Source organism: Aethalodelphis obliquidens, unplaced genomic scaffold (genome assembly GCF_003676395.1).
Source record: "Aethalodelphis obliquidens isolate GAN/ISIS:26980383/991018 unplaced genomic scaffold, ASM367639v1 scaffold84, whole genome shotgun sequence".
Taxonomy (NCBI): Eukaryota; Metazoa; Chordata; class Mammalia; order Artiodactyla; family Delphinidae; genus Aethalodelphis; species Aethalodelphis obliquidens.
This window is the reverse complement of record NW_020838028.1, coordinates 834062-847838: the sequence shown is the minus strand read 5'-3', so window position 1 is coordinate 847838 and position 13777 is coordinate 834062. Positions and strand designations below refer to the sequence as shown.

The following is a 13777-nucleotide window of genomic DNA, read 5'->3' as shown; positions in this document are numbered from 1 at the left end:
GATATCATCCTCTATGCTATCAAGAACAGTGGTGATTTGTGGAGAACACAGTCAATAAATTATGTAATATCTTTGTATGGTGACAGATGGTAAATGGATTTATCATAGTGATCATTTTGAAATGTACAGAAATATCAAATCATTATGTGTGTACCAGGAACTAACACAGTGTTGTAGGTCAATTATACTTCAAAAACAAACAATCAAACAAACTCATAGAAAAAGAGCTCAGACTTGTGGTTACCAGAGATGAAGGTTGAGAGGAGGGGGAATTGATGAAGGTAGTCAAAAGGTGCAGACTTCCAGTTATAGGATAAATAAGTACTAGGGATGTAACATACAACATGATAAATATAATTAACACCATTGTATGTTATACGTCAAAGTTGTTAGAGAGTAAATCCTGAGAGTTCTCATTACAAGGAAACATTTTTTTCTATTTCTTTAATGTATCTATATGAGATGATGTTCACTAAACTTACTGTGATAATCATTTCATGATGTATGTAACTCAAAACATTATGCTGTATACCTTAAACTTACACAGTGCTGTATATATCAATTATTATCTCAATAAAGCTGGAAGAAAAATAAAGAACAGTGGTGATTCTTCAGGAAATCCATACAAGAACTAAATCATTGGTGCTGGCCTCTTATACTGGCCTTTGCAGTTAAGTATGTACTTAATAGAATTAGCCAACTTATGACTTTCTCGGGAATGCTGTGCATGTGTCTGATGAATTTCCCTCAATTCTCTCTCAGTTAGAGGTCTAGGGGTTAAGAAAATTCCAGGATTATCTATGGATCTTCTCCCAAGTTTCTGCTATCTATTCTCCAGATTTAATGACAGCACTTTGTATGTTCATACAATCACAGGCAGGGACAACTATGCAGCTGCTTGGTCAACAGTGATCATACGAGACAAATGATAAGATAGAATCCTACTTCAGAGATGTTACAATGGGGGAAAAAAGGGTTCTCAGAATTGATCAAGTATACTAAATGAGTCATAAAGACAAAAAAGAAACACAACCTGAGAAAAAAGAGACCGCTCTAGAATTTTTCAAACAGATATTTAGCTTCCTATCTTTTTGGAGTAACTTTTACCAAGTTTTCCTAAAACGGTTTCACCACATTGTAATCCAGTGAAAAAAAACCTTTAATGGTATCTTTTTGCATAACATTACTCCTTGTAAGATAATATGCAGAAATTTTAGCTTTATTGCTCAACTCTCTATGACAGCCTCAACCTTCCTTTCCAGTCTTATTTCTGATCATGGTCTTTATTAACATTTTTGCCCAAACTCAAGAGTGGGGAAAGAAATGATAACTGCAAGAAACCATCAATATGACTTAAGCACCAAACACTAATTCACATATCAACATGAACCAATTACCATTAAAACTATCTAAAGATGAAAAAATCTTTTGCATATGACATGCAAACATCCATATTTTTTCAGAGCATCTCTACTTGGTTGTAGAGTAAGCATCTTACATGTCCAAAAGAGAAATCTTTATTATACCATCCCAAACATTCTATTGGCCTTCCCCATCTCAGTAACTGGCAACTCCATTTTAACAGTTGTTCAGGCCAGGACTTTAGTCTCACCCTTGAATTCTTTACCTCACATCAATCCATCAGCAAATCCTTTTAATTTCACCTCTGAAATACAACATTTACAGAATTGAGCCACTTCTCACCACTTCCACTAATATCTTCCTGGCCCAACCCACCATAATCTGTGGCCTGGAATACAGCCACCAAACTAGTCTCTCAGGCCTCCTATGAGGACCTTGCCCTCCTATGAACTATTCTCTCCTTCACAGCCAGAGATCCTTTAATAATATGTCAGTCCATACTATCCCTGAAAATGCTTGCCATTTAGGAGACGTTAAATGACCTCCCAGCCAATGGCTTAACTCTTCCTCCTCCATCTACGTAATTCAATTGTTCTAGTCATACTGACCTCCATGCTATTCTCTGAACATACCATGATTGCTCCTGTCTCAAGGCTTTTGCACTTGCTCTTCCCTCTCCTGCAACACTCTAGATACATTTATGGCTTGAACCCTTACTTATTCTAGATTGCTGTTCAAATATAATCTAATCCAAGAGGCTTTCCCTGATGCCTTATATAATCACCTCCAGAACGTCATCATCCTTTGTCCCTTTACCCTACTTTATTCTTCTTTGAAGCACGTATAACACCTGTCATATTATACATTTATCTCTTTATTGTCCACAAAAGATACTCTGTTAGCAAGCACTTTGTCTCTTTTGTGCATTACTACAACCCTAAGAGTCCAGAGCTGCTTCAGAGTCCGTTGAATGAATGAGTTCATCTCAATTCCCTTTTGCTCTCCTAGTACGAACTTCTCATACTGAGTATGTGGTGAGTATGGATTTAGAATTTACACCTGAATAATCTTCATTAAACATGATAACTAAATGTAAGCTATTTCATCAGGTACATAATCTATCTCAATGCTAGAAGAAAAACTGTCTAAGTAAGATGTATTAAACGCCACAAGTAAAAAGCAACATCACAGAAAAAAATCTAAATGGGTAATCAGTAAGTACCCAATACCCTTCAACTCAATCCAGACTTGTTCAGTTAAGACATCTGCTAATAATTACATGATAGGTATTAGTACTCTTGTTCTACCCACTCATAAAGTATAAAGAATATTCTGCCTATCCTAAACCAAACAAATGACATCAGGCACCTTAACATAAGTAGACATGGCATTAAGTTACAGGCCTTGGATAATGTTAACCTTCTGGCAGGAAATACGTTTTTTAAGAACTATAATTAAAAATTACCTATTCAAAATTTTAAAACTCCCAACAAACAAAAGTCCAGGACCAGACGGCTTCTCAGGTGAATTCTACCAAACACTGAGTTAATATCTACCCCTCTCAAACTATTCCAAAAAACTGCAGAGGAAGTAACGTTTCCAAGGCCAGCAACCCTAATACCAAACCAGACAAAGATATCACAAAAAAATAAAATTAAAGGCCAATATCACTGGTGAACATACACCCAAAAATACTCAACAAAATAATGGCAAACCAAATTCAACAGTACAGTAAAACGATCATATATGCCATGATCAAGTGGGATTTATCTCAGGGATGAAAGAATGGTTCCATATCCACAAAGCAATCAATGTGATACTCATTAACAAACTGAAGAGTAAAAACCATACAATAATCTCAATAGCTGCAGAAAAGCTTTTAAAAAAAATTCAACACCCTTTATGATAAAAACTCAATAAAGTGGGTACAGAGGGACCACACCTCAACATAATAAAGGCCATATATGACAAACCCACAGCGAACATCACACTCAACGGTGAAATGCTGAAAGCATTTTCCTCTAAGATCAGGGACAAGACAAAGATGCCCACTCTCGCTACTATTATTCAACATAATTTTGGAAGTCCTAGCCACAGCAATCAGACAAGAAAAAGAAACAAACAGCATCCAAATTGGAAAGAAAGAAGGAAAACTGTCACTGTTTGCAGATGACATATTATACATAGAAAATCTTAAAGGGGCCACCAAAAATCTACTGGAACTCATCAATGAATTTGGTAAAGTTGCAGGATATAAAATTAACATGCAGAAATCTGTTGCACTTCTCTACCCTAACAACAAACTATCAGAAAGACAAATTAAGAAAACAATCCCATTCAAAATTCCATCAAAAAGAATAAAATACCTAGGAATAAATCTAACTAAGGAGGTAAAAGATCTGTACTTGGAAACCTATAAGACGCTGATGAAAGAAACTGAAGACAACACAAACAGATGGAAAAATATATCATGTTCATGGACTGGAAGAATTAATATTGTTAAAATGACCACACTACTACCCAAGGCAATCTACAGATTCAATGCAATCTCTATCAAAATACCAATGGCATTTTTCACAGAACCAGAACAAATAATTCCAAAATTTGTATGGAAACACAGAAGACACTGAATAGCCAAAACAATCTTGAGAAAGAAGATTAAAGCTAGAGGTATCATATGATCCACCAATTCCATCCCTTGGTATTTATCCGAAGAAAACAAAAACAGTCATTCAAAAAGATATATGCACCTCCATGTTTACTGTAGCATTATTTAAAATAACCAAGAGGGCTTCCCTGGTGGCGCAGTGGTTGAGAGTCCACCTGCCGATGCGGGGGACCCAGGTTTGTGCCCTGGTCCGGGAAGATCCCACATGCCACGGAGCGGCTGGGCCCGTGAGCTATGGCCGCTGAGCCTGCGCATCCGGAGCCTCTGCTCCGCAGCGGGAGAGGCCACAATGGTGAGAGGCCCGCGTACCACAAAAAAAATAATAATAAAAAAAATAAAAATAACCAAGATATGGAAGCAACCTAAGTGCCCATCAATAGATGAATGGATAAAGAAGATGTGAGATACACACACACACACACATATTCCGCACAATGGAATATTACTCAGCCACGAAAAAGAATAAAGCCCTGCCATTTACAACAACATGCAAGGACCTACAGGGAATTATGCTAAGTGAAATAAGTCAGACAGAGAAGGACAAATACTGTATGATATCACTTATACAAACAAAATCACAGAAAAAAAAGATCAGATTTGTGGTTACCAGAGGCAGGTGGTGGGGGAAGGAGGAACTGGATAAAGGAAGTAAAAAGGTACAAACTTCAAGTTATAAGATAAATAAGTACTAGGGATGTAATGTACAACATGATAAATATAATTAACACTGCTGTATGTTATACATGAAAGTCATTAAGAGAGAAAATCCTAAGAGTTTTCATCACAAGCATAAAAATTTTTTTTTCTATTTCTTTAATGTATCTATATGAGATGATGAATGTTCACTAAACTTACCATGGTAATCATTTTATGATGTATGTAAGTCAAATCATTATGCTGTACACTTTAAACTTAGTGTTGTATATGTCATACATAATTTATATATGTAATATACACAAATTATGCACATAATTTATATACATAATTTATATATGTATATATATATTTATATACATAAATTGGAAGGAAAAAATTAGCTATTCAACTGGCTTACGATGTCCCCTGAAAACTTGTTTAGTATTTCATATTCTGAATAGTAAAACAAATTCTCAAATCCAAATGAATCAAAGAGTCTTATAAATGGCCTTCACCATACTGAAGCACTATAGATTTAAGATTTGCCTATGTTTTCCTCTCTAAAAATAAGTCCAGGCAGGAGATACATACTTAAAGAAAATTACAGTAGTCTTAAAACTAAGATTATCATAGGGAGAATGGGCCAGATTATCTAGAGAAAATCTATAACATCATTTACTCTTCCTTAGCAGTAAATTTTACATCAGATCCTAGAATTACCAAACAAAGGCTATTCATTAAAAAGGATGCTATTCTACAGCAATGACACAGAAAAACAAAGAAGTTTTGATACCTAAAGTTCTTTAACAAAAGAAAAATGCTTATCTAACCATAAAGTCCTTTTAGTGAAATTCCACTTTAAGAGTAAATTATCAAAGACAGACATTCATTAATCTGTAAATCTGGGGTTATCTATAATCCTGAGATCATGTTAATTCAAATAAAAAAGCCAATAACAACAACAACCAAACTTGGTATTCAAACGTATAAAAAATGAAGTTGATTATCATTTAGTTTTAAGATAAATTCATTAATTCTTTCTATCTATAAATAGAAATTAATTATAACCTGGCCTGGAAAATAAATGCTCACTTCTCCCTGCTTACAATTAGCCTATAGTAAGTTGTTCTTTGTAACAAGAATAAACCGCTTGAGCTCCAAAGAGGAGTCACAAAGCACTATAGTGCCATTTTTCTCAGGCCCTGCTGCAAAGCTTTCCTGTATTAAAGAACCATACACTAGACAACAAGAGACAGGCATATCTAACTGCTCATTTAGATAAATATGTAAGAAATGCTTTATTTCCAAATAAAGTTTCAAATTAAAAGTGTGGCTCAAAGCCAAACCACAACTTCCTCTGGGAACTATGAATTACCTTCTCACTGTCACAGGCTTCTCTTGTTACTGTTTACAGTTATTGTCCCACAAGGTATTTCATCTCAGTTCCCATAAGGACTTCTGCACTAATGAGTGGAGTAGGACCACAATGTAGGTTGCTAACCAAGGAGTTGGAAAACATCCTTTTCTCCTTTTTCTTCCCAACATACATGTGCGCGTGCACGCGCGCACACACACACACACACACACACACTCATTCACTCTCCCCTTCCCTCCTTACAGCTGAGCATGAAAATAAAAAAGGCAGGAAACAGTATAAATGACTCCATGAAAGCAGTTTATGTAGGACTGAATACAGTGTACAGAGCTCAGCAGAGTTCTGTGCATGACTATTTTCCAAGCCAAAATATTACTTACAAGAACTTTGGCACAAGCATTAAAGTAAGAAACAAAAAAAGGTAGAACACACAAGTAAGAAAGTCACTTACTGTATATCATCTTCAAGTCATAAAGTTTTGCACTTAATAGATCTTCTCTTTTGACTTTTTTTCTGTAAACACCAATAAAGAGATGAAATAAGAGAAAACTGTTACTTTGCTCATTTATTTTCAATCCACTGCCCACCAAATTGAAAGTATTATGCACTGAGTTTTAAATTTTAGCAAAGAAAACATGATTAGTTGGACTCCCCACTTAGCTGCCACTCCAATGACTGCAATGGAGATTCACTAACAAGAAACAAAACACTCTTGCAATCCCTTTCCCTGGAACTGGGAGAAACTATCAGAAAGAGGAGTTTTACAGCTTTAGAAGGGAGAGGCAACACTGAATGGGATATCTTCTAAGTGCAGGAAATGAGGCATATGCCTCATAAACATAAGATTGAATGAGAGGAATTCTAAAAACATCCAAAAGACTCCCAAAATAATGTACGGTAAAAATCTAATAGCTGACAGATTTTCCACCTTGGAAGAAATCATTAAGGGTATGACTTGGTGAGCAAAAGCAAATTATTATTTTGCATTAGTATTTTGCATTACATCCCTATACCATCCCTCTACCACAGTCCTTGAGAAAAAACAGTTAAGCATGTGGACTACCTCAGCTCTGTTAGACCCACTGTATGACCCTATCACAGGTCATACAATGATGAGCACTGCACTCTCAGCACGAGCCAAGAGAACTGGGTAATTCTCAAAAAATGCCTACCTATGACATTGTCACAGCCAAGAATAGGAGATGAATCAATAATGAAGCTAGCAAAAGGTATTTCTTCACTATGCTTGGGAAAAATGTGCTATTTACTATATAACCATAAATGGAAGACTCAAAGCCGACTCAGATATAATTAAAAGAAACTGTAAATAAAATTTGCTCTACTGCAGTTATTAACTGGCTTTATGGGTGGGCTCTTGAACAGAGTGTTCCAGGAATCCCTTAAAATCTAAAAACTTTTATCTCTAAGTATGTTTTCGGATAGTAGTTGTCTATAGTTTTCTTAGGATTACCAAAGAAGTCTGTAACTTCCCAAAAGTCTATAACTTCTAAAGAGCTACAGGGTTCTAAATTAGTTGCATGATCCAATAAATCTCAAGGAATATTGTTAACTGTTTTGGTAACTAATATATTTACTCTCTTAAGATATTAGTATTCTGATGAAATGTACTAATGAATCATAGATTTAATTATGACTTTGACAACTTTTGGACAGCTCTAAATATACTTCAGATCAAAAAGGGCTTCAATTTTAAATGTACTGTAACAAGTTATTTTAAGTATTAATAATAAATGAATCTCCAGTACACTATTAATTCAATTTAATTCAAAAATATGTTAATATCTGTTAAACCTGTGTACTAAGTATTTCTAGGCAATTACGTTTTAACAATAGCAGTTAATGAAACAAATCCAAACGTGTTTAAAAATTTTTTTAAACAATAAACATTTGTTATAGCAGTAGCAAGTGTCTGCTATAACACAGAGAAACAAAATGAGAAAGATAATAAGTAGTTTCAATTACAACTGTCTCATGAAGAATGTTGTACTGTATCTTTGGTTACTTTCTACTTTCTGTCCATAAATACTAGAGCAGTTACTCAAAATGTGGGCTGTGCACCAATGCTTATCCATATTTGTTTCTGATATGTACAAAAATGCGTAAGCATTCAGAAAATTTTACAGAAATTTTACACTGTTGTAACTTTTATTGTACAAAAGTATCGATCTAAAACAAATTAGGAAAAAACTAAAAAAAACTAATTCATCAAAGATAGAGGTCAAATAAATTATATTCTCAGATTTCAGCTGGTCCTTCCTTAACTTATCAAGGGTGTGCTTTAAAAGAAGTAATTAAATACATTTAAACCTCACCTCAAATTAAATACAAAAAACCTCATTTTTTTAAGTACTTTTTTTCTTTTTACTAGCTATCTTCTGATTCTACACAGTTGGATTCCACTTCTGAAGTTCAGCACTAACCTCATACAGCTTTTAGAATTTTCCTGACAGGACAGCTGTTTCTTAAAAGAGCTTTCAATTTTCTTGTCATTTGTTTCTCTCAACTGTCTTTTTATGTGAACCTGTGAGAAAAAGCAAAATCACTTATTTAGACTGATTCTGGCATCACAAATGATAACCTACACATTTCCCTTGAAAGGACAAAAAATTAAAGAAACAAAATTGTCTGAATGAACGTGCAGCCCAAATACATACGCTTATTAATTCAAGCATGCTAAAATAAACTTAGTATGTGTGCTAAGCTCTGGGGAAACATAACAGTAAGAGAGGGGCATGTAAATAGATTAAGTGCTCATAACAAATATAAACACAGATCTTTGTATACATGTAGAACTGATTTTGAGGATATCAGAGAAGACTTTAATGAGTAGATGATTTATGAGTCGGTCTTCAAGAATGAGTAGGAATCTGTATAAGGAAAAAATATTCTAAATGGAAGGAACACAGTTATAAGAAACAGTAAGAAGCCAATGCAGATGGGGAAGAAAAAATTAGCAGGATATGAAGCTGATACAATGTATTAGGACCAGACTGTAAAGGGTCCTGAATAAGAAAATAATTCTATAGGAATCAGAAAATAGAGTTTTAAAAGCATGTGAATGAGATGATCAAATCTGTTTTCTTTGGCAGTGATATGGAGAATGAACCAGTTAAGGGAAACTATAAAAGTCAGGAAACTGGAAAAAAGTTCTTATAACAGTGTAGATCTATACTGTATGAGACAATAGTCACTAGCCACATACTATTAAGCATGTGAAATGTGGCTGGTTTAAATTGAGATGTACTTGTAAGTGTAAAATATACACCCGATTTCAATGAAAACAACAACAAAAAATAAAATCCTTCAATAATAATTCTTCTAAAATATTACATGTTGAGATAATACACTAGATATGTTGGATTAAATAAAATATAAAAATTCAATTTAACTGTTTCCTTTTGGTCTTTTAATGCGGCTACTAAAAATTTTATATTATAGAGTGGTTTGTAGTATATTTCTATTGGTAGAACAGGTCTAGATGACAGCATGAGGGCCTACAAAGAGGTAATGAAGTGGGAACAAATATAAGACATTGTGCAGAAGGAACAGGCAAAAATAAGACAAAGAGAAAAAATGGAAAACTCCCAGATGTTTTTGATCTGGGTGACTGGGATTATGGTACCATACAACTGGGGTTAGGGGATGGGGCAGGGAATGAGACGAGTTTGGAGTTTGTTAATATTTAGATTCCTTTGGTATTCTAGATGGAGATGTCCAACAAGTGGTTGAAAATATAAGCAATTATATATGACCCATTCGAGTTTAATTGTAAAGGGAAAAGGATAATAAAGATTCAAAAGAAGTAAAAGGGCAAAGGAAGATATTAAGAATATATGGATAATACCACACACAGAATTACCGTATGACCCAGCAATCCCACTACTGGGCATATACCCAGAGAAAACCATAATTCAAAAAGACACATGCACTCCAATGTTCACTGCAGCACTATTTACAATAGGCAGGTCATGGAAGCAACCTAAATGCCCACTGACAGACGAATGGATAAAGAAGATGTGGTACATATATACAATGGAATATTACTCAGCCATAAAAAGGAACAAACTGGGTCATTTGTAGAGTCGTGGATGCATCTAGAGACTCATACAGAGTGAAGTACGTCAGAAAGAGAAAAAAAAATATCATGTATTAACGCATACATGTGGAACCTAGAAAAATGGTACAGATGTACCCGTTTGCAGTACAGAAATTGAGACACAGATGCAGAGAACAAACGTAAGGACACCAAGGGGGTGGGCAGGGGGTGGGAGGTGGGGTGGGGTGTGGTGTGGTGTGAGGAATTGGGAGATTGGGATTGACAGGTATACACTGATGTGTATAAAATGGATAACTAACATGAAGCTGCTGTATAAAAAAATAAAATAAAACAAAAAGAAAGAATGTATGGATAATATCACACACGATAAGAAATACCTTTTAAGTTTGACAAAATTAGATTAACACTCCCCCAAACTTTTAACTTAAGTAACACTCAAACCCTATTAAATAAAACATAAATTTTTATTCCAAGCAACAGAACAAAATTCACATGAAGCAACAGAACAAAATTTTACAGAAGAATATCTTTGGAAGCTAGTTCATGCTAAAGAAGCTTCAGCAACATAATATATATAGTCTGGAAAAACAGAACATGTCTTTCAGAGAAGTGTTGCTTTAATTTTGATTATACTATCACACACATATATAATGTTTTATCTTTTCTCCAAGATATATACTAATTTGTATAGATGTCCAGAGTTAACACAATTACAACATGCAGTATCTTTCACATGTCATTTTATTTGAATTGCAATCTCATTTGTACCTTATGTCACTGAGACTTATCTGGAAAAAATATATCAAAACAAATTATAAACACCCACACTGAGAACATCTAATGCTTAAATAGTTTTATGTTGCTTACATGCCCCTTCCTATTCACAAAGATAGCAACCAAAGTGTTGGTGCTACTTGGGAAGTTTGTTTTTCCCATCAATGGCATCATATATGTATATATTGAGTATTCTCATTTTTAACTGTATACCATTCTTGACTTACTAATGAGAACCTCAAGAAATCTTTCTTACACATTTCACTTTACGTAAATTACTACTTACTCTCTTTTCACTTTTTATTCATTAACTCAGGAATATGTTCCTATCTCCTTCTTTTATTTGTAAGCCAAAAATACATGTGAATACAAATCATAATCATGGTTCTTAATCATAAGTAACATCAGCATGGTACGTGAATCTCAAGAATGTGACTAGGATTAAGCATTACAATAAAACCGTACGTAACAAAAGAAGTCATCTGCCCATGACAACACTGAAACCATGAGAAGTCCCTCTCAAGATCTTCACAAACCCCCTTATTCTTCTCGAATTAAATTCAGTTTCCTTCAAGCACCAGAATTTAAGAACAAAGACACCCTTTTATATTTAATTTTGTTTAATCTTCTCAACATTATGTTTTTCATGAAAACATAATTTTCAGGTACTCTGGACTTAAGTTTTTGTGGGGGTTTGTGTTTGAATCTAATATTCCATTTAAACATTTTTTCAATGGAAATTAAACACATTAAAGTTGAATTCACAAATATACTCAAACTGGAAATTTAAAGCAAAATCATCTCAATTAAGTTTAAAGAGTTTGTTTTACAAAATAAAATATAAACCTTACCTTAACACAACCTTCCAATGCACTGAATTTAAACACCGCCTGAAAAGGTTTCCGGTCAATAGGACATGAAGCCAGTGTCTGAAAAATGATGAACAAATTATAACTTTACGAATGTCTCTTTAAAACAGATCAAAATTAAACTATAACAAACACATTCACAGTAAGTTTTTCACCGGAAGAGGAACCATAGAAAAATAATTTTTTCTTCTTTCAAAGATAAAGATGAAATGCTTTCCACCTGTATTACTCCACAAAGTAATAAATACCATAATTTTTAAAATTCATTCAAACATTTACTGAGCACCTACTGTATGCTAAATAAGTGGAATACAACGATGATCAGAGAGATAAGATCTTTGTTATCAAGATAATACCTATTAAGGCTTGCTGCACAGTTGAGTACTACAGCTATAATGAAAGGAAAGCTGGGCTGAAATCACTACCTCTCTGATCCAAAGCACTTGAGTAACTCTAAATAAGCTGTAAAAGGAGTGGCTTGGACAGGTCCCTTATAGATTTTAATATTCGATGACAATATTTTCCCCCAAAATAATTTTGAATAGGCAGTTGTACCAGCAATAAAAAAAATTGTAGATATGAAGAAAAGCAAGGATCCCTCTGCTGCTCCCTCAGCCATGTAGATGCCCTCTCCGGAAGTAGTTTCTTATGTATCCTTTTGGAGATACCCAATGTTTATGCATAACGTGTATCTTTTAAATATAAAATATAATACAGATGCTGAACTGAATCTTGTTTTTCTCTTAATTACATATTTTAAATTGGCTCATATTACTATTTCAGAGCTGTCCCATTCTTAACAGCATGGTATGTCATATAGTTTTAATTTACATTTCCTTTTATATGAGTAAGGTTGAAAATATTTCCACGTTTAAGGGCTCTTCAAAGTTCCTTTTCTTTAAACTGTCTATTCATGCCTTTTGCCTAACTTTTTTTATTAGGTTGCTGGTCTTTTTCAAACTGAATTGTAGGCTTTCTTTATAAATTAAGAAAAATTGTCCTTTGTTCACTCTGTAATTCTAAATCATCTTTATCTTGACATAAATATATTTCCTATACTTTCAAAATTAACATGCTTCAACTATAATTGAGTTTCTCTGATAATACTATTAAATGTTTGTATAGGAATAGGCTTATATTATTTAAATAATTTAAGATAAAGTATGTTGTCTACTAGGGTAAAAGGGAAGATTCTGTAGCCTAAGAAGAAAATACTGAAAGGTGATATTTTAATACCTATGGTTATAAAAGTAAAACAGGATTCTAGCAATTTAATAGCAATAGTCTAATAGATAATATAATAATGAAGTTTTGATAAATTATCCTATATTCCCTAGTGGAAAAATGTGATATTTGCTTTTCTGGACTTTGGCACATATCAAGATATGCTTACACAAAGCACAAGTACAACAGACTGTGTGTGGCCCTCGATCATATAACACATTTTCACAAAGCTCGTGAGTCACTTTGGAAGCAGCCAAAATATAAACAGAGTTACTTTTTACTACTCTGCTAAAAAGTGATTTTTCTTTTCTTAAGTAGGTAGGGCTTGATAAAATGCTCTACACCATATCTGAATTAGGAAATTTGACTTTCCTGACTATATTAAACCAATTCAGACTGGCAGAACCCAGCTCAGCTTACTTCCAAGTACTATGCATTTAGGATGCTAGTACTTTCCCTACAGAAAATTTGACCTTAAAAAGCTTTGCTACAAGTAGCAACAAAGCTGTCCACAGCTTTTTAATAATGCATTACAAATAGCAATTCTAGTTCAAAGAACTCAACATCGTAACTATGTGACTGTTGTTTATATTACCATTTACTGCATGAAATTTCTTAGACTAGAGGTTATATTAACACATTTATAATTCAAAATAATACTTTAAAGTGGAAACTTTCAAGTATTTATTTTTACTAAAGTTTCAAAATATACTTGTATTTCTATTTTAAAGGTAAATTTAGATAAAATTCATTAAAAAGATAAAACAGGGACTTCCCTGGCAGTCCAGTGG

General features: G+C 33.9%; 1 protein-coding gene across 8 annotated transcripts in view; it reads right to left on the bottom strand.

Annotated features, from left to right (window-relative positions):
* Nucleotides 1-13777, bottom strand: part of SCAF11 (SR-related CTD associated factor 11) — a 73473-nt gene that overhangs the window by 19960 nt on the left and 39736 nt on the right. For all 8 annotated transcript variants that reach the window (XM_027093524.1, XM_027093523.1, XM_027093520.1 and 5 more), the window contains 3 exons: nucleotides 11745-11822; nucleotides 8483-8583; nucleotides 6493-6554 (listed from right to left, as the gene is read on the bottom strand). In XM_027093524.1, coding sequence (XP_026949325.1) covers nucleotides 6493-6554; nucleotides 8483-8583; nucleotides 11745-11822 — 241 coding nt within the window. The remainder of the gene's footprint in view (nucleotides 1-6492; nucleotides 6555-8482; nucleotides 8584-11744; nucleotides 11823-13777) is intronic.